Source organism: Sciurus carolinensis, chromosome 6 (assembly GCF_902686445.1).
Source record: "Sciurus carolinensis chromosome 6, mSciCar1.2, whole genome shotgun sequence".
NCBI lineage: Eukaryota > Metazoa > Chordata > Mammalia > Rodentia > Sciuridae > Sciurus > Sciurus carolinensis.
Genome location: NC_062218.1, coordinates 31,011,522 through 31,037,015, shown reverse-complemented (window position 1 = coordinate 31,037,015; position 25,494 = coordinate 31,011,522). Strand labels below are relative to the sequence as shown.

The 25,494-nt window shown below is 34.8% G+C and overlaps 2 protein-coding genes across 5 annotated transcripts in view; one reads left to right on the top strand and one right to left on the bottom strand.

The window, feature by feature from the left end:
• The window catches only part of Nadk2 (NAD kinase 2, mitochondrial), a 45,702-nt gene extending 30,661 nt beyond the window's left edge, over positions 1 to 15,041 (top strand). For 2 of the 4 annotated variants that reach the window (XM_047555993.1, XM_047555996.1), the window contains exons 8-13: positions 984 to 1,049; positions 2,349 to 2,444; positions 9,277 to 9,332; positions 9,468 to 9,521; positions 11,822 to 11,945; positions 14,003 to 15,041. In XM_047555993.1, coding sequence (XP_047411949.1) covers positions 984 to 1,049; positions 2,349 to 2,444; positions 9,277 to 9,332; positions 9,468 to 9,521; positions 11,822 to 11,945; positions 14,003 to 14,141 — 535 coding nt within the window. In that variant the 3' untranslated portion in view covers positions 14,142 to 15,041. The remainder of the gene's footprint in view (positions 1 to 983; positions 1,050 to 2,348; positions 2,445 to 9,276; positions 9,333 to 9,467; positions 9,522 to 11,821; positions 11,946 to 14,002) is intronic. The other 2 variants (XM_047555994.1, XM_047555995.1) reach the window with 2 other exon arrangements.
• Positions 15,042 to 17,988: 2,947 nt separating this feature from the next.
• Skp2 (S-phase kinase associated protein 2) overlaps positions 17,989 to 25,494 on the bottom strand; it is a 28,479-nt gene continuing 20,973 nt past the window's right edge. The window contains exons 8-10 of the mRNA XM_047555743.1: positions 24,439 to 24,490; positions 24,179 to 24,286; positions 17,989 to 19,839 (exon numbers count right to left, since the gene is read on the bottom strand). Of these exons, the coding sequence (XP_047411699.1) occupies positions 19,626 to 19,839; positions 24,179 to 24,286; positions 24,439 to 24,490 (374 nt within the window). The 3' untranslated portion in view covers positions 17,989 to 19,625. The remainder of the gene's footprint in view (positions 19,840 to 24,178; positions 24,287 to 24,438; positions 24,491 to 25,494) is intronic.

Genomic DNA, 25,494 nt, shown 5'->3' with positions numbered 1-25,494 from the left:
TAAAGCTTATTCTTCAAGGAAATAAAAATATACTAACATGTAAAAATGTATTTTAACATAGTAAGAACTATGCTATATATAAAGTGTTTTCTTTTGTATATTAAATCTGAAGCAATATGAAGGTGACTAGTAGGTATTCTATGATAGAGGAGAAGATGTAACTGTACTTAGTGATATAATCTGGTCATTATTGCCAAAGACATAAGACAGCAACAACTTCAAATGATATTGGAGAAAGTTCACTAAATTAAATAGATGACAAGGGTGAAATGTTTGTGAGTTTGTGCTTTCTCTACACAAGCCACTTGATGGTTTATTTTATTCTGTTTGTGTATTTTAATGATTTTGGGTTAACTGCTAAGAGCTTCTACTAGCATTGCTTTATACTTTGTACTTACTAAAAAAATAAATAACCTATAAAAGGAGGAAACTGGGACTAGATGATAGACTTGGAGAGGCTGTAGAGTCCCAAAGGATAATTCTCCCCTTATATCTTTACTAAGATAAGGGAGCAGTGAATTGGTTTCTGATATTCTTGCACATGGTATAAATACTGGGAGTATTAGAACATACTTTTAAAGATTCTGTGATGTAAGAGCCATAGAAAAAAAGAAAAATGAATATCTATTGGATGCCCACTATGTGTCAAGCTGTGTATTGTTTATTATCCCATTTAATGCTCACAAAAAAATAAGGTAGTCATATTTATTAGTTAAAAAAAAAAAAAAATTAAAATTTGGAGGGTTAAAATAAATTGCCCAAGATCATATCATTAGTTAGTATTGGAACTGTTAAGTAAGCCCATTATTTCAGATTCCAGACCCTATGTTGAGGCTTTACTATGCTCCAAAAACTTAAGTGCTTTGCTTGGAAAATATGAAGTGCAGCAATATTATTCCTGCCTCATTTATAATGTTCTTAGATTTAAGAACATTTTAAAAGCCCAATTTCTTTTTTCTTTTCTTCTATTTGTTCTAACCTAGAATGTCTTATTCTTGGGCTGTAGCAGTGGACAATTTAAGAAGAAGTATACCCACTCTAAAGGGACTGTGAGTTTTATTGCTGCCTTAAAAAAATAATTTCCCCCAAACAAAAATTCTTTGAATTGACTAATCTCAATAAACTTGCATGTGAGAATGACACTAAATCTGCTTATTGTTTTTGGACTCAACATCTATTATCCAACTATGCTTTTCTTCCTCTCTTCTACTTCTCTTCTACCCCCACTTACTTCTAATTTCTTTTTTCTACTTGGTTCTGGCGTAGTAGCAGCCATTTCTGTGGATTTGGCTTATCTGTACATAATAGGCTCCTAACATGCATTTTCTAGGAAGACATAACAAAACTATGAAATCGGTTAAATGTGCATATTGGGTGTGCTGTCTTTTATAAGACATGATAACCTCAGAGTAAAAATGAAAAGGAGTTGTATTATGTATAATCACCACAAATGAAGAGATTGAGGAGAAATCGAAAGGGTTAGAGTAAGAGAGAAATTATTCAGAGTGTTAGTGTTTGCAAGCATTTCTAATCATTGTCATTATTTTGAAAAGTTGTAATTTATTAAGATTTAACATTTTTATTTGCTGAAAAAAGTTTAGTGTTGACACCATTATTTTAAGATAATTTGCAAAGTAGGCTTTTACACATTTCAGAAGTTCCTTACATAATTTTACATCATTTACATATTCATGTAGTTAAAGAATAGTATCACTTTTGGTGGTGTCAGTAAACCCATTTGATTTCATATTTGTACAGTATTCTAAGAAATGTAATCTCTTAAGAACTTACAGTTCTAATTTTTTTCTTAGTTTTGTCTGCTAATTGAGACTTGGTTGAAGATTTTCTTTACAACTTTATCTGTTTGCGTACTACCAATTTAGATGGTGGTACATTAGCATACAACTTGAGAAGTCAGTTTAGCAGAAGCCATTGGTAACTGGAAAAGTTAGATACAGATTTAGAGGTATCAAGGACTAGTCATTAAGAATGAAATTTACCTAAGAATGGTATTTTCTTTTTTGAATCCCGATATGAAGCTATGTTAGATTTCATAAGAACAGTAGCAGTAATACTAGCTAAAAATGTATAGGATAGCCCCTACTTGAAATATTAAAGTATTAATGAAAGGAAAATATGGATCAGAAAGGCATGCAGACATACGAATTTTTTTTTGTTTGTTGTCCTTCTAACTTTTTCACTTAAATTGGAATTAGTACCAGATATATGTGTCAGATATATCTTGGCTAAGTTGACTGACTTAGATTTTATCAATTCTGAAGAAGACTGTTTATTTCTATATTGTGAACCATAAACTTAGCAAACAGTTTTATATTGTCAATTCATAGGGCTTCCTACTATGAAATTTCAGTTGATGATGGCCCGTGGGAAAAACAGAAGAGCTCAGGGCTCAATTTGTGTACTGGAACAGGATCCAAGGCCTGGTGAGTAGTGTTTGGGATGTTGCTTATAAAGGTTTGTGAAATATTTTAAGTAATGTCACTTATTTGGTACCTCATATTGGTGCATCTAAAGTCTTCGGTACTCAGAGGTAGCTAGTGTCGTTGTGTGGGTTTGGTCCGGTTTCTGATTCACTCATCACTTGGGTCTGGTAGTCCTGCCTTGACTTCTTGGGTTATGCCTATAACTTGGATTGGTCATTATTGGGCCCACTGTACTACTAGGCTTATAAAGAAATAAAAGGAAATGGGAAGTGGTTTGGGGGATTACGTACTTTTTAAATGTTAAGAATATTTTAAATAGTAAAGTAGTGAACACAAAGTATGATACAGAAAGAGGCTGGGAGCTGGGTACCTGTAGATCCAGCTACTAGGGAGACTGAGGTAGGAAGCTCATTTAAGCCTAGGATTTTGAGGCCAGCCTAGGCAACAAAGACCTTGTTTCAAACAAAAGGAAACAAAAACCAAAAATGAGGCTAACTGGAGATAACCTGGGTCATCCTGACTCATAATCTCCTTCTGAGTAAATCTGTTCTGGCTTCACCCAAACATAATAAGTTATCTGCTAGATAGGATGTTAATAGACATCAAATCCAACACGTTTAAAACTGAACTTAGTTTTTCTTTCCATTGTTCCCTGTATTACTTAATACCATCATTTTTTAACCAGACTCCATGTTCCAGAGGAAAAGCATTACTTCTCCAAACCTTGCTCTTACCTTTCAGTCTTCCCGTTCTTCATTCCCCTCTACACAGCCTGGTCTCTAACTCCAGCTCATCGCATTTCCCAAATTCTTGACCATCTTTTTCCGTTCCTACTGCAGCTTCTTTGGTCCAGGTCCCCATCTTTTTGTGGATGTTCTTTTGTGTCTCACCTTTTATTCTTCTGGTTGTCCTCTACACACTATTAACAGAGTAGTATTTCTGAAGTGTAGATAGATCTGGTTCTAAGGTGTTTTTAGTTAAAACTTTTCATGGACCCCTGATTGTGTTCATAATACTTATTTGTCACATAAAGTCCAGTAAAATGTGGCCACGGGTACCTTACTTACCTTATTCTGGCCCTTTCCTGTATACATCGGTAACTACAGACACCACAGGCTACTTGCAATTCTCAGCACACACTTTGTTCTCTCTTGCCTTTTTGTTTTTGCTCAATGGAATTTCTTCCTGCTTTGACTGTCTGAACACTCTCTCCTTTGCTTCCACTAGCTAAAAGTCCAGTCTTCAAATGTCATTCTTCTTAGGAAATCTTCCTTAACACGCAGTTAACTTTCATAAGCACAATGAATTAATCCCCTTTTTGTTCTTTGCTAGCACTTTTCTCATAGTGCTATTATAGTGCCTATCATATTCTTAGTTATCTAAAATGCTAATACCCAGCTAGTTTGAACAACTTGAGGGATTTGAGATGGTGACCACTGTTGTTTTCCCATGTGTGTGCGTACATGTGTATAGCATACTACCTAATATATATTTTTTTCAAGTAAATGAGTACATGCTCACAAAAGTAGTAAACCAGTGTTATCAAATTGATTTTTAGGTTTGGATGGTTTGATTTAGAGCTTTATTGCCTGTTTTTTCAATAAGACTTTTAAAACTTTTTATTGTAAAAAATTTTAAATTGATGTAAGAGTAGTGTAATGAATCCCCTTGTACCCACTAGGCAGTTCAGTAATTATCAACTCATGCCCAGTGTTTCCTCTGTATACTAACCTTACCTATCTCTTCTGTCTCATGTTATTTTTAATTTTCAGATATTGTATAATTTCATTTCATTGTATAATTTGTCACATTAAGTAACTTTGTATCTTTTAAAGAAAAACTTGGTTGTAGCCAAATAAAACACTATTTTGGGAAAAATAAGTATTACTTTAAAAGATAGGTTATTTTCCTGAGGGCTAGTTGAGAGGAACATTTCTAAAATTACTTTTCCAATAATTATTTAAAGGAAAACTTAATAATATAATATCCTATATAAAATTATTTTATAACTTTCTCATAGATTAAATTGAAAACATTACAACTAACAGCTTTCATGTGTCATGGCACCCTTTTTTCTATTGAACATGGTGTGCACTTATTGAAGTAGTTCCCCAGGTTTTTGCTTTTTTCCCCCAATATTCTCATCCATAAGAATGTGCATAGTGGCATAATTGAAAAAGAGTACTGACCTGGGAGTTAGGAGTGCTGGTTAAACTGCTGTCTAGCTTTGCAGCCATACACATTTCTTCACCTGGAAGACGAGGGAAATGGAACAGATACAATAATATTACTTTATCTTCTGAACTTCATAGATTCTGTAAGTTTATAGTTTGAGCATTATAATACAGACTATCAGTTATGTAGCTCCTGCTACTTTGTACTGTGCTAGATGCTTTCCATGCATTAATTCTTATAGAAGTACTGAAAAGATACACTAATCTCTCCCTTTTATAAAGGAAGATGGTAAGCTTAGCAAGGATAAATATGTAGGCCAAAAATCATGCAAATAGTATCAGAACTTGGATGCAAGCACGGGTGTGCTTGACTGAAAAACCAGTGCCCTTTTCACTGTCACTGTTACTTGTGCTGCCTCATAAAGGAAAGTCAGCTTTGAAGTAGAGAAGAGGGATTTTAAGCCATCTGCAGAGGCCACCGCACAGTTGAAGGACGAATCATTGGGTTGTTGTCTTGGTCCATTTTGTTTTGCTGTAGCAGGACAACATAGACTCATAACGAATAGCTTTATTTCTAACAGTTATAGAGGCTGGGAAGTTCAATATCAAGTTGTTGAATTCTGGTAAGGGCCTTTTTGCTGTGTTATCCCATCATGGAAGTTGGAAAGGGTGAGAGAGAGGGGACTGAATTAATCATTTTATCAGGAACCCATCCTTGAGATGATAGCATTAACCTACTCATGAATGCAGAGCCTCAGATGTAATCACCTCTTAAAGATACCATCTCTCAACACTGTTGCACTGGGGATTAAGTTTCTGATATATGAATTTGGAGGACACATTCAAACCATAGCAGTTTTATTGAAGTATTATCAAGATAAGCTTGCAGATCTTAGTGGAATAGTGCTTTTTCTAAGGCAGTGTGGGGCTTTGACTTTCTGCCTTGGAGTGTAATTTTGATAATTGTAGTCTTCACTAATGAGAAGAATGTAAAAAATAACAACCATTGTAATACTATGAAACATTCCCCACCCTCCATGTGCACCCTGTTAGTCTGAGTCCTGTGCCTGTGTTGCATTTGAATAGGTAAGGTTTAGATTAGAATTTCAGCCTTCTCTGCATTGCTTATTAAAATCTATTATCACCTATGCTTTAGTAGAGATCTCTTAGCTCCATCCTATTCTTGTCTTCTTAGAGACTCTTTGTCCTATGTGTTTTCCTTCTTCCTACATATTCTGCCCTCCTCCTTCCCATTTCTGATGATCCTTTGGCTATGATTGATCTTCTGTCCTTTCCTCTTAACAGAATGCAAGGGAGAAGAGAAGCCTAAGGGTAATAGGGACTGAGGGAAAGCTATACATTTCTATCTGTCCTGATGTTTTAGCACACTTCCATTTCTGAGCACTTTTTTGGTTCCAAGATAATTACATTACTTAATTTCTCACAAATACTTGAGGTATGTAATTTTAATTTAACAGTATAAAATGTCTCAGAAGTTAACTGACTTGCCCAAAACAGTGAGGCAAGTTGAAGCCAGTATTTAAATTCTAGTCTCAACTTTAAACTGCAGAGTTCTAAGGAGACATGGAAAAGCAAAGATCAGTATAGTCCATTTTTTTTCTTGTTCTCTTCTTTTAATTCTCGATAGAGAAAAGTTTGTTTTCTTAAGTGATCTCAGTCTTTGCCTTCAGTATGACATGTGGAAATGTATGACTCAGGTGAGCTATATTTTTGTTACTAATAAACCCTCAGTCTCAGTGGTTTAATATAATAGAAGCTTATTTTTTGTTCTCATAAAGTGCAGAGTAGATATTCCTAATTGAAGGTGGCTCCCCTTCAAGTGGTTATGCAGGGTGCCAGGCTCCTTCCGTCCTGTAGCTCTGCCATCTTCTAAACATAGCTCTTAAGGTTGCTGCACTCATTTATATTCAGCCATGGGAGGAGAAAAACCAAGGGAGTGTTTCCTGGGAGGTTGGATAGTCAGGCTTGGAAGTGTCATCCAGCATGATTCCTTTGGCTAGAACTCAGTCACCTGGTTATTTGGCAAGAGGAACTATAAATAAAGCCTAAGTAATTGTCCAGGTGAAAAAAAATTAGGGGGAATCCCATCTTTGCATTTCCAAAAATTGTTCCACAGGGGTGGGATATAGTGATTGTCGTGCATATCAGGTGCCTCTGAGCCATCCCCTTATTGCAGTCTTCTGTCAGTGTGATCCATGGTTTACTCCATATACTGGTAGAACTGCTACAGGGTGGAATCACTGGATGTTTTAGAGTGTCTTCTTAAGACTGTTCTGAGTCTTCATCCACATATTATGCACTACTAGACTTAAGATGAGGAGGTGCATCTATGGGTGGAATTTTAGTAGCAAATGAAGAAAAGATATTCAATTTGCCTTCCATTTTACTTGTATTTATTTTTTATTTTTTTTGTCCTGGGGGATTGAACCCAGGGGTGCCTTATTGCAACATCACCAGTCCTTTTTATTTTTTTATTTTGAGACAGTGTCTTGCTAAATTGCTGAGGCAGGCCTTGAGCTTATGATCCTCTTGCCTCAGCCTCCCGAGTTGCTGGGATTACAGATATGTGTCACCATGCCTACCTCAATATATTTGTCTTTAGTAGAGGTTATATCTGTTTTCAAATGGGAACTCTAAGAATGATAAAGATTGTAGAACTAACAAAAAAGTTGTATCCTAGCTGACACCTTTGTAGGCATATTATTTGTCTTTCATGTAGTACAACCTGCTACTCTTAAAGTTGTGTGAACTTACTGAGGTCCAGATTATAACCAGAGGAAAATAATCTTACCTAATTCTAATTCACAGGAGTTAGTTAGGGTTGGTTTGTGTATTCCCAGTAAGTCATAGGTCTAGAAATTTAGAACAAGTCCTTAAAAGACTTGAAAAGAATTCTCTTAAATTGTCTTTACGATAAGCACATACTAGTCACTCTCTTTTGCTTATTATATTGTAATTCAAAAGTCAGAGCAAAGGTAGAGAGGGCAGGAATGAGGTTGGTGTGGTTGGAGTATGAAATTGGAGTGTAAATTTTTTAGAAATGTTTTTTTAGTTGTCAGTGGACCTTTATTTTACTTATTTATATGTGGTGTTCAGAATCAAACCCAGTGTCTCTCACATGCTAGGCGAGCACTCTACCACTGAGCTGTAACCCAGCCCTGGAGTGCAGATTTTTAATGTAAATTTTTGTAATTTTTTTCTTGAATGTCCAGAATGTTTTTGCATTTGTACAAATATGAATGTATCGGGTCAGAGAGTTTAGGAAGTAACTGCTGCTTTGAAGTTAAAAGCCAATGATTTAGGTTTAGAGTTATGTTGGCTCATAAGTTCACATAAGAGGTATGAGGCAGGAGGGTGTGGGGTGCATGCCTGTAATCCCTGGGGCTTGGGAGGCCGAGGCAGGAGGATCATGAGTTCAAATCCAGCCTCAGCAACTTAGTGAGGCCCTAAGCAACTCAGCGAGACCCTGCCTCTAAATAAAATACAAAATAGGACTGGGGATGTGACTCAGTGGCCGAATGCCCCGAGTTCGATCCCTGGCAGCACCCCCCCAATAAATAAATAAATAAATAAATAAATAAGGAAGGTATGAGGCAATAGAAGTCTAAATTACCTGGAATTTTTAAAAACTTTTCCTTAATAATCTTTATAAATGTCAGGACAGGAATATTTGTAAAAGTTATCTATGTTTGTACTAATATTTATTTTTAAGTGGCAGAACAAGGCATCATACATGTACATTTCTCATCTTCAAGGAAACTATAATTTAAAAAAAGCATGTTAAATAGTACAAAAGGGTATATATGGTGAAAAACTAGTGTCTGTCATTTTATATTAATATTTATTTTATATTTCTATATATACACACATACCTTATTTTGCCTTTTGTTTTCTAACTTAATGTTTTAGTTCCACATCGGCACATATTGATTGTCTGTGTCTCACTGTGTCTGTGTGTTTGTGTCTGTGTGTCTGTTTCTCTCTCTCTCTGTCCGTCTGTCCCTCTCTCTCTCCTGTTTTACCATTGAGCTACATCCTCAACCTTTCTTTGAGATAGGATCTCAATAAATTGCCTAGGGCTTTTCTAAATTGCTGAGGCTGACCTCTAACTTTTGATCCTCTTGCCTCTCAGTCTCCCAAGTTGCTGGGATTAAAGGAGTGCACAACTGTGCTTAGCAGTTTACTGAAGTACTGTTTATAACTGCAAAACAACTCAGATTTTCAGCAGTTCTTTTTAAATCATAAAGTGTAGTGCTAATATAATTTATTTTATCACCTTCCTATGGGTGTATATTTGATCATTTTGCAGTTATAAACAGTACTTCAGTAAATTTTCCTATATATATCTAAGTGCATTATATGTGGAAGTATATTTTATGATAAATTGTTAGATTGAGAAGTATGTTCATTTTAAAGTTTGATAGTGACTGATTATTTTGCAACTGTAATGTATATTCCGTATATGAGAATACTTCTTTTCCCATACCTATGTCAAAACATTATCAGATTTAACTGTGTTCATTTATAACTTAATAATTCCTAAGGATTCTCTGCATATTAAGTAGATTGTTCACTTTTCATTTTAAGCATGTTTTTAGAATTAATACAGGAAAGAATTATGTGATTTTTGTTTCTAGGTCATTCAATATTAACAGGGTTGCAACTCAGGCTGTGGAAGATGTTTTAAATATTGGTGAGTACTGAAACAGCTATTACATGCTAATACATGATTGTTATATGCTATATAATTTATATATGTTACATAAATTAGTTATTATGTTATATAAAATGATTAATGAAGATATTTTCCCTTTTCCTCTTTCATTAGCAAAACGGCAAGGAAATTTGAATCTTCCATTAAACAGAGAATTGGTAGAGAAAGGTCAGTGACAAATGATATTAATCATTAACATAAATAACAAAATTTAGTTTTGTATTTATTTTGAGAATGGCAGTGTGGAGTTTGGTTGTTCAATTAGGAAAACAGTACTTTTTTGGATTCAAACATGCTCTTTAATCCATCCTTTTAGATGTAGTTAAATAATATAAAGTTTACAGTTGGACTTTTATTTTGTGAATTTTATCATCCATGAAATATAACTCTTATATAAAACATTGTAACTATCACTGGGCACAGTGGTATATAAAAACACTAACTATCAGTGGGCGCAGTGGTGCACACCTGTAATCCCAGTAACTGCGGAGGCTGAGGCAGGAGGATCATGAGTTCAAAGCCAGCCTCAGCAAAATTGAGGCACTAAGCAACTCAGTGAGACCCTGTCTCTAAATAAAATACAAAGTATGGCTGGGGATATGGCTCAGTGGTTGAGTGCCCCTGAGTTCAATCACACCACACCCCCAACCCCCCAAAAAAATTATAACTGTAAACATGCAATGGGATATAGGAAGATACAGAAAAATCCATGTCTTCCACATAGGAAATGCATTTCTCAATTCAGTGTGCTATTACAGTAGGTTCCTCCTTGTCTGTGTTTATCTTTTCATGGTTTCATCTCTCTACAGTAGATGATGTTCTTTGAATTTGAGACCAAAAAGATTATTTTATTTGTGGCTTATCAACTAGCATTAGCATTAAATGTGTAGCAATGGAAGGAAAATTAGGCACATATAATAATCAGTTCCTAATTATATAATGTAACAAAAATTAATCATAAAGTAATGATAAAGGTTTAAGATGATAGATATGCTAATTACCCTGAATTGATCACTACCCAGTGTATACATGAATCAAAACATCACATTGTACCTCATAAATTTGTACAAGTATGTGTCAAAGAAATGCAAACCTAAAAAATATATGTAAAACTGAAGTTTATGTCAGACATAGTAAGAATATATACAAAATGTATGTTTTTATCTTAATAAATATATGAGCTTTACTGAATGTATGCTTTTCCTTTGAAGATTTGACTCTTCAAAAGCAGTGGTAAATGCCAGTAATGTAAACCCTATTACAGACATTGCTGGAACTGTTCTTTTGAAGATTCTATCAGAGCTAGCATGTTTGATGTGATGTGTTCTCCAGGAGGCAAATTTTAATTTTTGTGGGTAAATGAGATCTTTTTTTTTAAAGAACCAAATAAGGTTTTTCAACTTGATAATGGAAAAGTTTTATGTGATCAGGAGAAACTATACTTCGAATTTTGAATGGTGATCTTTTCCCATGGCAGTGAGCTCCATGTCAACCATAAGGTCAGGAGAGAAAGGTGAAAACTCTAGTATTCTGTGTTGTGATTAAGTGTATTTTTAACATCATATTTTCAATTCATGGTGGGTTTAACAGATGTAACTCTGTTGTAAGTTGAGAAGTTGAGGAGCATCTGCAATTCAAATAATACTTTTATAAAAAAGTAGATTATCTAAGTCTTGATTTTTTTTTTAATGTACTCAACTGAACTTTCCCTTTAAGCCTGATTTCTTTATACAGTTGTACCTCCAACTCAAACTCCACCCCCACCTTATTTTGTTTTATTTTTTTTATAAAGAGCTCCTTGCTGTGTTGCCCAGGCTAGTCTTAAACTCCTGGGTGCAAGTGATTCTCCTGCCTTAGATTCTCAAGTAGCTGGTACCACAGGCATGTGCCACTGCACCCGTCTTACACAGTTGTTTTTAACCAGCGTGCTTTACATTCCAACCTTCATGGCCTCTTTGTTGGAGAGAAAGCAGGTCCTAGTGATTCCTTGAGATATCTTGAGTAATAACAGTTTCATTGCAGGAAACATGTTTCCTGTCCTTGTTTGAGACTGCATTCTATATCAAGACTATCAACATCGCTCTCTGACACAGTGCTCTGAAGAGAACTTGTCAGGAGAATATGAGAACTCAGTTTCCATTTTTGAGTGTCTAACTAGCTCTGTTTTTAAATTATTAGCTTCATAGTTAACTTTCCCCCCCCGCCCAACTATATCTATTTCTGTGGTCCTGTGGGCTACTTGTAGAACCTGATACTCATTTCTAAGGCTTTTCTAAGGCTTTTTGTTTTTGGTGTTCTTTTAGAGGAATATATGTTGTAAACACGAGGAAACTTGCCACCAAACAGACCCTTGGAACATAGGGGCTTTTTGAGTTGGGGATGTCCTTTGTATTTCATTTTACCCTTCTCAGAAGTGACTGTCCTTTTTGAATGTGCTGACCTTGTTTTTTTTTTTTTTTTCTTTATAGTAACAAACGAATATAATGAATCACTGCTCTACAGTCCAGAAGAACCAAAAATACTTTTCAGTATTCGAGAACCAATTGCAAACAGAGTTTTCTCAAGCAGTCGTCAGCGTTGTTTCTCTTCAAAGTAAGCATACGTGGTCTGATTTGTGACTCAAGAGTCCCTTTCATCTGTAAAAAACACACTTAAGAGTATTCAGCTTCATTAGATTCACTCATTTAACTTACTGTAGCAGGAAAAGTAGAATTTGTGCAACTAATGAGGTATCATGCTGACCTGGCTAAAATACTTTCTTTCAAATTTATTGTTATTTTAGGGAAACCAAAATTTAAGTGAAAAGAAGATACATATTTATTAGTGGGTGATGTTGGTTTTCTGTATTTTTAGAAAATTTTTAAAATTTATTTTTGAAGAATTTTAAAAATTTGTTCTAATTAATTATGAATGACTGAGAAAATTAATATTTATTTATCTGTTTGTTTATTTATTTATTTCAGTACTATAGGAATTGAACCCAGGGGCACAATACCATTGAGCTACATCCCCGCAGGACCTCTCCCCTCTTCTTTGGTTTGATTTTTTTCAACTTAGCCCTGCTAAGTTGCTGAGGCTGACTTCATAATTGCGATCCCTTTGCTGTAGCCCCCTAAGTACCTGGAACTATTGGTTTACGCCACTATGACTGACTTACAAAGTTGAGTAGGATTCATTTCTTTTTTAAAAAAATTCAAACATTTTTTTTTTTGGTGTTAGGGATTGAACCCAGGGCACATTAACACCGAGCTACATTTCCAGCCCTTTTTAAAAAATTTTTTGAGATAGGGTTTCACTTAGCTGCTTAGGGACTCACTGAATTATGGAGACTGACCTTGATCTTATGATAACCCTACCTCAGCCTCCCAATTTGCTAGAGTTACTGGTGTACACCACCATGCCTGTCTGGAGTGGGGTTCGTTTCTTTCAGCTTTTCCCTAAAAGTGAACTCCTAATAAACATAATTATACTAGATTTAAAAATTTCTAATAATCAAAAGATATTAAGAAAAAGACAAGCTAGAGTGAGAAAGATATTTGCAGAACCTATCTGTGGCAATGGGCTCATAGCCAGGATAAATAGTACGGGTCTAACATCCCTTCTGAAAATCTAGTCTGTAATGCTCCAGTGTCCCACACTTTGTGAGCACAGACATGAAGCTGTGTGTGGAAGGTTCCATAACTGGCCTCATGTGAGGAGTCACAGACAACATGCAGGCACTCTAGAAATGTTGTATACATTTACCTGCAGACTATGTTTATACAAGGTATATGTGAAACAATCAAATTTTGTGTTTAGAATTGGGTCCCATGCCCATTATAAGTCATTATTTGTATATACATATTCCAAAATCTGAAAAAAATCTAAAATCCAAAACATTTCTGATCCCAAGCATTTTGGATAAGGGATATTCAACCTGTATGTAAAAATTCCTGTAAATCGATAAAAACAAAGCCAACCCAATAGAAAATGTACCAGAAGTCTTAGGCATTTCACAAAAAGAGAGTATCCAGTAAGTATATGAGAAAAGTGCTTGATCTTATTGTTCATACAGGAAATGAAAATTAAGCTGATGTATTGTGATACCCTGTTACTCACTAAAATGGCTAAAAATAACATTAATATAAAATTTAAGAACAGATAAAGAAATTACTACTATGGTGTTAGAAATTAGGATAGTGGGTATGCTTGGGAAGGAGGAAGAAGGCAATTGGCAGAGGGCAGCGATTTCCTGATTTGGGTGACATTTACATAAGTGTGTCCAGTAAGCTGCATCTTAGTGATTTGGATCTCCTCTATGTGTTATCTGTAAGTAGAAAATTTACTTGAAAATAACACTTGCTCAATATTTAATATATTTGTAATGGTAATACCTTAGCAGTCATATGAAAACAGCCTGCTAGTTCTATCAAGTCTGCACTTCTTCACTGATAAATACTGGGTGCTATCTGGAACATATAAATTTTGAGACTTTGATACTATTCCTATATTATTTATGCAAAATGTATTGGCTAATTCTCTCATGCCAAAGAGCAACTTCACCATTAGAATCAAGTTCAAATTATTTACTTGTTTAGATAAAAATTTAGGGTTTTAAATCAATTATTGTTTAGGGCTAAACTCAGTATTTAATGTTTGCTTCTGCTCAGGGTTTGTGTTCGTTCTCGTTGTTGGGATGCCTGTATGGTTGTGGATGGAGGAACTTCTTTTGAATTTAACGATGGAGCAATTGCTTCGATGATGATCAATAAAGAAGATGAGCTTCGAACTGTGCTACTCGAACAGTGAAGAATTTCCTCAGATTGTAAATTTTGATTACTGGAAAAATATTTTTACTGTGGAAGCAGATCCTCAGTCATAAAGCTACATTTTTTTGTTGTTGTTATTTTTAAGACTGGTTGCCCCTGGCCTCAAAGGTGACAAAGAAAGTGAGATTCATAATAATCTTCTGTTGGATTCTGATAGAAAAAAAGATGTTCATTTTGTGAGAAAATGGACTAAAAGGATTAGAATTGATAGTAGTAATTCTATTATTTACAATTGTTAACCAAGAGTGTTGGTATCTTTAAATTTAGAGGCAGGCATAAATAAAGGATTAAATGTTTAGGATTTAAAGTTTAACTGTACAAGTGTGTGTATGTGTGTTGTTTTGTTTTGTTGCTTCCCTCTCTTTTTGTGGAATATTTTTTTATAGTACCTGTCAAGATTTTTAAAATTTTTGATGATGGGGAATTTTGTTAAGTCCTGACATTCACCTAATTGAAGTAGGTTAATGTGTTTTTTAATATGTGCTAAGAATTTTCTAATTCCAGGACACAATTAAGTGGTAACTATTGATTTATAAATTTAAATCATTTTTGAAATTGTAGATACTTCCATTTGATGCTCCTTTTAGTGAATTTCAACAATGCTGGGTGAAATACATCCAGTGGGACAAGGTCATGATGCTGTTAAAAATGTTTTAATTATCCAGTACCTATTTTGGGTCATTTTTCTAAAAATGACTTGAGTCTAGTAGGTTTTTTCCATCTTTAAAACTCTCTAAAATGTATTCAGGGACTAAAAGGATGAACTGATGAGATATCTTCTATTAGGAGACATGTTCTATTGGTAAAATCTTTAATAAATATTTTCATCTAGTATTAATATTGTCAGAGAATGGTTTTTTTAATAAATATGTAAAACACATTAGTTTTGGAAATACCTTACTTAGTATTGTGCTGATTTTCACTTACATTTCAAATTTTATGTAAGCGTTGTAAGATAAAATTTCATGGTTTTTTTCCCCCCATTATGAGAACTCCTTTATTTTTGGAGGAAATTATTGTATTCTTTAATCCTAGCATTTTCAGAGCGCTCTTATTGCTGCAAAATTAAATGGTACTCTCATGCCATTTATTCAGTTGTATATTTTTTTCACTTGCTGGTAAAAACTGTTGTCATCGATAAATATTTGTGAACACACTCTGTGTCATATTCTGCCAGGTGCTGGATCTTCATTGATGAATGAGAGAGACTAGTATTTGAGATGAGTGACCTCAGAGGTAAAAATTCTATGAAAGCTAAGATATGTAGTCAAATGAGTGCTCTTAGTTTTGCCAATGATTAACATATTGCTTTTATACAAACTTTAAAAAATGTTAAGGTAAAATGTGGTCTGGGTTCTGATGTATATTGAGAAAAATCTGTTTTTCTCTTAATTAAGAGTACCTGCATAGACTCTCAGAGCAAATTTACCTGATACATCAGATAGAAGTAAAATAAAAATTAGTTTTTCCAGAGCTGGATCTAATTTGTTTCATTTTGTTTTCAAAAAATGGTACATGTAAGATACCACTTAACAGAAGTTAAATTTCAATCTATAGATAAACTACCCTAATAGGTTTAAAATACCTTTTTGAAAAAAATGTCAACTGCTTCTATGGAAGGAAATCTGCTTATCCACGTGCTACCGATCAGTTAATATGTAACATTAATAGGCAAACTCTTGTGTGAAACTGTTCTTAAGCCATATTTTTAAAGGTTTTAATACTTACTATGCTCCATGCGCAATATAACTTCTGTTCCGTGGTGGGAATTTATTTTTAAGAGATGAGTGGCAAGGATGTTAGAATAACAGATGTTTTATGAATGAGTTAACCATTTAATGGCAACTACATGTGAATAAAATTAAACCTTTGTTAGCTCCTTTTTATTTCATTATTTCCTTAACTCATACATTATCTGAAAACCAAGTTTCTTAGAACACTGTTTGAAAAGTCTCTCCCCCAGCTGCTATGTATTATCTGTGTCCTATAGACTATGTTCACTGCTAATCTTTGACACAGAATGATGTTAGAGGGGTGAAGTGCTTACCGGGAAAATGTAGTCTGGAAAGTCTAAAGAAAATTTTAACCTAGTGCTTTTAATGTTCAATGTGCATCTATACTCATGGCCCTAACACCTCAAATCAAGTTTTAGCAAATTATAGTCCTCATGTACATACAGTTTATATTACTTTCACTTTTCAGTCAGAACAACCATTTAAATATTATAAAATATTCACTTGAATTTAAAAATTTTGTGAAATAAAAATTTAAGGATGTTATTGCTCCTTGTTGACCACTTGCTCACCTGTGAAAACAGCAATATAAATTTAGAACTTAATAAAAGTTCATTCCATTGCACCCATATCCTTATACTTAAGAATAGTTATCATGTGATAAAAGGTCCCAGGGATAATGTAACAACGAAGTAATATGAAAAAAAAAATACATTTTTTTTCAAGGGGGGATCAAGTAAGTGTAAAGAAGAGTTCAATTACTTTTTAAAATGCAGTTTTTTTTACTTTAAACCTACTCATAAAGCATAAATCAGACTTATTTTGCACAGTAAGGAAGATATGAAGTGTTAACTCGGGTTTTAAGACATTTCTGGGGGGGTGGGGAGGGGATACCTGGGATTGAACTCAGGAGCACTTAACCACTGAGTCACATCCCCAGCCCTATTTTTGTATTTTATTTAGGGACAGGGTCTCACTGAGTTGCTTAGTGCCTCACTTTTGCTAAGGCTGGCTTTGAACTTAGGATCTTCCTGCCTCAGCCTCCTAAGCTTTTAGCTGGGATTACAGGCCTGTGCCACTGTGCCTGGCTTAAGACATTTTTAAGAAAATCACTAAACAAGGAGCCAGAGATAAAAACCATTTTTTTTGTTGTTAATTTGAATATCTTAAATATTGATTTTTAATGTTCAGAATTGGAACTTATTTTGGTAGTCATTTAGAAAAATATAAAAAAATCAGCAGTTTTAGTATTTAGATTCACTAAACAAAAATAACTTGATTATTAGAGCAAAACAAGCCCATTTATGGCCTAATAAATAAATGACCAATAGGCAAAGTGCAAGGGAATTGCAAGAGGGAACTTGAAGATTAAAACTTTAAGGAGAATCCCTATTTTTTAGAGGTATATACTGAAATACTTATGAAATTACAGGTGTGGGTTTTGTTTTTAAATTATCTGCATGTAGGAAGTAAAAGGAATGACTGAGATCATGGTTAGTGAGATTGGCCAGGAATTAATGACTGCTAAAACTGGATGATAGGTTTGTCATATTCTTTACTTGCATGTGTTTGACATTTTTCATTTAAAAAGAAGCATAGTAGTAGTAATGTAAAAGAATAAATAAGACTGGGTATTATTCAAGAATCACTATTCTACCATTTGAATGAATAGCTCAAAAGGAATTGAACTCCAGGAGGCCCTCTGGGCCCAAAATATGAAAGTTTCATAATGACAGTAAAATACACAGTTTAAACTGATCAAGTCTATATTTAAGTGTTAGCTGATTTTTATTAACTACCTGACTATCACATTAATCACATGTTTTGTAAATGTCATTGCTTCTGCAAGCACTTTAAATGTAATAAGCTGATATTTAGCATCTTTTCAAAATGCATTATAAACTATCATTTTAATTTGACAATCATATGAAGTAAATAGGATGGCGTTTAGGGCTCTGTTTTGAAGGGTCTCACTTAGGAGCCTCTGAGTCAAATGGCAGCCCACCCTGTACATTTTTTCATTTTAATGACACACTTAAGAAAAAGGATAAAAAGGGATACAACTTAAGTTCTCATTTTTATAAAAATGTGTTTTATTTTAAAACAAGTTTATAAAAGTAGAAATCACATACAAAAATACAGATTACTCCGACACGTTGGCAAAATAGCTTATGGCTGGACTTGAGTCTGGAAGTACAGGCACTGTATGTTTGAGGGCATCCGGAAGTCAGTCCAACCGGATCCTACCACCAGCCCTTGTCACTAATCTGTAAACAATAATTTCAAGTAGTATTTAGCACTTTTTAACTAATAAGAAATAGACACATAATCATCTCCTTGTGTAACACTACTTTAAAATATTCTTCCTTACGTCTGAGTAGATAAGGGCACTTTATACTACTGTTTCTAACATTTAAAATCTTTGATTAAAATAAAACCAGTTAATAGAAAAAATGATGGGTTTTGGCTTTTTTGTTGCATTTTGCACATATGGGAAAGTCACCGACTTAAAACTAGTGTTCTATGATTTTTTAAAAAGCAGAACTTGATCTTTTTGTCTCCATGAACCAGGTTTAAAAAAAAAAAAAACAACAAACCCACTCATGTTATCAAAAGGTTCAACACCTGAGTACTAACTCGTACACAGTGTGCCAGTGCAGACTGTCCTGAAACTGCACAGAACATCACTGGCTTCTAGTGTGCACTTCTGATTAAAAGGAACAAGCAATTCTTAGGATCGGTAACCCTATAAAGTGGGTAGTTTCAGACAATTATTGTTCAAGACCGTTTTTTAAAAAGGCAATTTAAAATACTTGATTCCAGAGTAATATACAAATAACCTTAGCACTAAAGGAAAACTGCAGGCAGTATCAGTTCAGAACTTCTCCAATTTTTCAAGAACAGAGACTGATTAGGATAATACCACCTTCCTAAAACAAAGCAACTCATTTAAAAGCTAAACAACTCATATTAATGTAATTTGATTATAAAGTTAGAAACCACAATTATATTTTGGGAACACAGTACCTTAGTGATATTAAAGGATACTTCAGATTAACCTGGCATAGAAAATTACTTCTTGAGCCTTCAAATCCAATACAATTCCATATCTCTGGTCATGTTTAATTTGTTTAAGGGTTTAATCGGTGGGGCTATGTTTCTATTAAACTAATTTCAAATATAAAGATAAAAATGAAATGCTTTTTTCTTTTTTTAATTCCAGATAGCTCAGATGCTATTATTTTATGACTCTCTCTTCAGCTCACCCTACACATACATAGCTTATGGTTCTTCCAAACCATGTCTTATTAATAAAACAATACTGAAAAATTAAATAGACAAAAGTTATCACAAAGGTTATGAAAATCATTGGCCATACATCATTTTTTAGCTTGATTCTAAATAAGACTTAATCCGAAGGGCACTTGGAGAAGGTGGCACAAATTTTGCTCTAAAAAAGTAACCTGAAATCATAGGCTCACTCTCCTAAAATTTCCAAAGGCCTACAACTTAGGCTCTTAAGGGCATAGCATTGACAGAAGCTTTTATAGTTATTTTTAAAAAAGGCAACACTTCATTGTTTTCCCTTGAAAATGGTTCCCTAATATACTTGCAGGATAAAGGTTAAGGGAAAACAAATAATAAAACTAGCCCAGTGCTCCAGATATTGGGCTTTCTGCCTAGTTTCCCCATTCCAAAGGAAGAAGAGACACCAATCAGAGGAGATAACTTCATAGACAGCTGGGCTTTTGCAGTGTCAGTCGGCACCTGATGCCCCATATCTCCTGGTTCTTTTTGTTCCCAACAGTTGGCCTGGCAATGGTGGTGAAATAGGAGCAATTAATCTGCAGATGAGGAAGGGCTTCCCGTAACAGTTGAAGGGTACCATCTGGCACAATTCCAAAAACTTGTAGTGTTTTCAGTGTGGGAATTTCTCCGAGTTCACTGAAAAGGAAGAAAGATACTTTTAGAAGAGCAATATCTGTGGAAACTGTTGACTCATTACGTGACCCAGTTTTTGCATTTTGTATCGCATTTCACAAAACACAACCAGGAAACACAATTTGCAATAAATGATTTGAGGAAATGTAAAGGTGGAAGGTGGAACAACCTGGAAATCACACCTGTGCCTTTTGCTAAATGAAACTCCTAACAACCTTAGAACTCCTTCTCTATTCTTGATCTACTCAGTGATCTCAAAGGGGTTACTGTGCTATGAGGCAGCAAGCTAGTGACAGTAAATGTAAATGTTTTGCTGTGGTATCTGTTGGAACCACCACAGGTCGTGGTGGACCTTAAGGATGTGGACATGACCTTTATTTGAAAGAGGCTGCATCTCTCAAGAGATTTCAGCAGGGGTGATAACTTTTTAATAATAGTTCACAGTGAACTGGTCCATTAAATGTGATGAAACTTACCAGTGACTTCCCTAAGATCATGGAGTTGAGCGCAGATAGAAAAGAGAAAAAAAAAAAAAAAAAATCACCTTTCTAGGAGGCAGGAGCCTCTTACTGCTCTATTACCATTTTACCTATCACAGATAGGTGGGTCAGTCCTCTTCTTGGATATTTTACATTAGGTGAATTGCAATTGTGTCAACAAGAAATGGAGCCTGTTTCCACAGAGTAGATACTTATTGGTTTTGGTAATAATTCTTAACACAGAGCTATGTGCCTGGAAACTCATCTCTGATCTGTATTTGCTCCAGGTTGGGACATACAGTACAAAGTCTCAGGAAGCAGAACATTTATTTTGGAATTTCAACAGAAGCCCATGTGGATCAATGAACAGCACAGCAATGACCTTGAGTTAGAAGCATCCTTTATGTTTTTGTTGTCGATAATTACTCAAATGTGCCTTTTAAGAATGGTCACATGGTCTACAATCTCTTCCTTCTATTATATTCTACATCACTGTCCAAGGAGTCCTTGTAAAACCTAGCTCAGATTATGGCACTCACCTGTACCCCAAACCTTGGGTTCTTCCTGCAAATGTACAGAAACTAGCCTGTTCAGTGGGCAGCAAGACCTTCTGTTCTTGCTCTTTCAGCCTTCCCACTTTCCCTCTAACTGTATTTATTCTACATTTCACAAAGGATCTTAAGCACCACAGATGTTTAATAGATGCTAGTTTAATACAAGATGAAGGGTAATGTAGAAAAGGAAAGCACTATTCAAAAGAAATATGGTTGTTCATAAGGGCACAATTAGGTCTGAAGGTCATAACATCAAAAGAAAATCTGTGAGATCAAAAAGAAAATCAGATAGTTGTTCTTAAAGTAAGCTAGTCTCTGGACTGTAGAAGCAGGTCATGATCATGATGCTTACACTTACTACTGAAGATGATCGCAATACCATCTAACTTTGATCTTACGTGAAATCTGAGCATCTGAGAACTTTGCAATAACTTGAGAATTCTAGTTCTGGGATAACCAAAGCAGCCAAATTATGAATCATTCTACAGCAGATAATAATTTAAAGAAACTGTAGGTGGGAGTAAGAAAAGGAGGAGGGACAGCAGATGGCAGAGGAGGAAATGTTCTCACAACAGCATTGGAAAGAGATTTGGTGAGAAAGGAAATCACACAGTACTCGTCACATGTAAGAGGGGAGCCACATGGGATGAGCTAAGGGGTCAAGGATCAGAAAGTCTTCAAATTTTTAAAGAAGAAACAAAAACACTGCCTCTTGTTATATGCGTTACCTACAACAACAAAAAAAAATCTGCAACATTTTTGACATTACATGGAAGAAAATAAAAAATAAACAGGGTTAGTGAACAGAAATGAGTTTAAAAGCCATTGCTTCTAATTTAAGAAGTGTAAAATGAGGCTGGTATTGTCTTCAAGATCTCTGTTCAATTTTAGTAAACAAAAATCTTTATGAACTCATAGTTTGCTCATTTACATAATTCTATTTTCCTTTATAAAACCTAAAATGCCTCAACTACAGATTCTTCTAACAGGAATTATTCAGTTTCTCCTAATCTGAGATCAATTTACTCTCTTCATCTTGCATTTCTTACTTGAGTGAGATAGAGGGAGTATTTATAAAAGAGTTTAGATATGGGAAGTAAGACCAGTTAAGGAATAAGGAAATAGGTATGAGAGGATGTGAGGAGGAAAAACCTGAAGTTTCTCAGTATTTCTCAATTATTATTACTGTACAAACACTCAAATTTTATTTTCCAACTTCCTAGATAAGAAGTCAATAACCTTGAATTCTTTAGCACAGATGGCTGCTCTCTGGAAATTATTGTTGAGGCACCTGGAAGTTTTAATTATGAATTTCAAATATATCAGCTGCAGAATGAAATTACCAGGCAAAACATTTTATTTCAAGAGACTTATGATAGGGTACAAAAAAATCATCTTAAGGGATTTATCATGTAAAACTATCATGATGTTTACATTATGCCTAAAGAAACATATTCTTGGCCTTAATTGTTCTCACTCTATTCTGGTGCTCCGACTTTTAACTAAACTCCTGACGCCCTTTCTCTTATTTCAAGGTAAGATTTAGACAAATAATAATAATGCAAAGAAGGTTCACACCCAGGTCTGCGACTTCAGGCCTCAACCACCAATCAGTTCACAATGCCTGCAGGGATTACTAATACAGGTAGTACAATTACCCACTGGACACAAACAGTCCTCCCCTCAGCTCTGGTTGAGAAAAAGTGTCTTGGTTATTACCTGCTTAGCTTCTTTATTTCTGCAGAGAAGGGACCAAAACAAGACATATGGATAGATTCTCTTGAGAAAAGAAATCAGAAAAGAATTCTCTCCTGGCAAAGAATTGGGAGCCCAGATGGCAAGGGCAGGAGAGAAAGGATGACAGAGAAACCTTTTTGGGTAGACTCTAGAGGCTCCTAGGAGTTCTGGATGCTAGAAAATAGAGAGGCAGGAATTTTAATTAAAGTTCCATGTTTATGCGTTTAGACCCCAACATTTGAGAGCCATGCAGGTAAATACTGGCATCCATTTTAGGTAGTGCTTTTCCACATGAGATACCAGCTCAATCCCTGAGCCTTGACATTCATTAAAATGATTCATCACACAAGTACTAGATTTCCTAATTCTATTAGTTAACCTTGTATGGCTGAAGTATCTAATTTAGTCATTAACTAAAAACTAATGTATGAGATCCAAATCATTAATCTGAGAACTAAATAACATTTTTTTGTTTAAATTCACCACCCTCCTTAGGTAGGGAGCTGAAGCTAAGTTACTGTCATTTGGATACTGAGCTAAATGAGTACAGCAGCCTCATATGGGGCATAAATTGGCTGTAATAAAAAGAGCAACTGATGAAGTGCAAAATACTGACCTCTTGTGGTTTGCCATGAAATTGCTATACATTTACATTAGTCATTAGGAAGATTTATCCCAAAGTCGTTTTGGGATAAAATAAAGGAAACCTTTTAAAAATTAAGAGATGATGAGATAATTCCCAAAACACTTGGGTATAGCACATCCTAAAAGCAAGATGGATTCAACTCTCTTGACTCTGTAGAAATTGCTAAGAAAGTAAAATTAAACCTTGGATGAACCACTAGAGACTATTTTGAATTTTTCCAGGAGCCCTTGAATCTAGACCCAGCTCAGGCAGTAAGTGACATCTGGATGTCACTTCACTCATAGCCCCTCTGTTCAGACAGCATCAGACTCTCATGAATGTGCACCACCTACATGCTTTGATTCTTCATGTTCCTTATCCATCCAGAGGTGCATCACTAGATTACAGAACTTTTTCTGTACGTCCAGATGAAGGCTTTTGAAATTAACTAGAGTTGATCTGAATTTTTTTTTTTTTTTTTTTTTTGGCAGGGAGTGGGGTAGGGAGGGACACCTATTCACTTCATGGGTTCTGCCTTCCCAATAATACTCCAAGTGCTCTGGAGGTAAAGGCTTGCTTATGCTTCTTTTGCATGTCCTTCAAAGGTAGCAGCACAGCATTCTAGTATTTTTAAATACTGACAGCATAATAACAAATGTTTAGTGAATAATCTTAGTCAACTCAACTTTATCAGATATTTTAAGCAAGAACTCTGCCTTGGCATTTCTATTTTGCTGGTCTTTCCTAGCCAGTTTGTATATCCTAATGTTAATATTTAAGTTTAAATGTTTGCTATTAATAATGATGAATTTTAACACCAAGTGGAATCTTTTGGTCCCTCTCTCTTATGAGCATTAAAAAATAAATAAGTAAAAAAATTTTTAAATTTATTTTTATTGTAAACAAATGGGATACATATAAATAAAAAATATAAAAAACATACTCACAGTAGAGTTTCAGGAATTATATCATAGCACCGACTGAGTGACAGGTGTTGGAGGTAGCTGAGCTGGAGAAATTCTGGAAAGCAGTCATGCTTTAGCATGACACTGTCACTGTAACAGAACAGAAGAGAAGATATTCAAAACCACCCGGGACGGAGAATACTACTGCTCAGTTCCTTCCATTAAACATTAGCAGCCTTTCCCCCATTCAGTGAGCAATCAAGATTTTTCAACTTATGATCTAAAATAAAATAAAAGTATACCTTAAGTCCAGGTGGACAAGGTTGGGGCATCTTCTAACTAAGGTAGAGACATCTAGGAAAAATGAACAAATATGATGGTCAATGCCAAATGAGGAACAAGACAAGGATATTTGCTATCACTACTATCATTTAACGATTGTGCTGCAAATTCAAGACAATGGAATTTAACAATGCATTATCAGAAAGAAAAAACCAAATGATCATCTTGGCATAGAAAATTTTCTACTCACAAAACCTAAGAGCTCATCTGAAAGACTACTGGAAATGTTAAGAGGGCTGTGTAAAATGACTGCTTAACAACAATCCTTAGCTTAATTATGTATCAGCAACTGGCAAGAAAAACACAAGGAAGAAAACAAATCCCATCTGCAACAGCAAAACATGAGTACACAGAGACTAATATAAGGGTGGTACTTCAAACCAGTGAGGGAAACCATGTCTCATTAAAAAACAATGCTGCTAGCACAACTGGCAAAATATTTCTCCAACTCAAACAATATATCACAACAAATTCCACATATAATTTGGGCAATTATTTATTGAATTTGGGATAGATAGTGTTTCTAAACATAAAGACATTTGGAAACACCTATAATCGACTACATACATTTTTAAAAATTCTACTATTAGGGCTGGGGATGTGGCAGAGTGCTTGCCTGGCATGGGTAAGGCCCTGGGATTTGATCTCCATGCTGGCGGCAGTGGGGGGTGGGGCGGAATCTACCATGTTAGAATAAAAAAAAATTAGAGAAGTATCAGAAAACTGGTAATAAATGTTTTCAACATAAGTTAAACAGAGTAGTCTTATTGTATATATGAGAGGAATATATATGGTGTGTATATATATGTACATATATATATATATGTACATATGGAAAACACAAAACATGAACTGTTATCAAAAAAGATAATAGAGTAACAAATACTAAATAAATATCACTTTTCGGTCATCAAGTGAAAAAAATTCTGTTCTAGTACCCAGAACTGATGAAATAATTGATGAAACAATCCACCAGAAATGGATAATTTTATGTGCAGCCTTCCCAGAGACTGAAA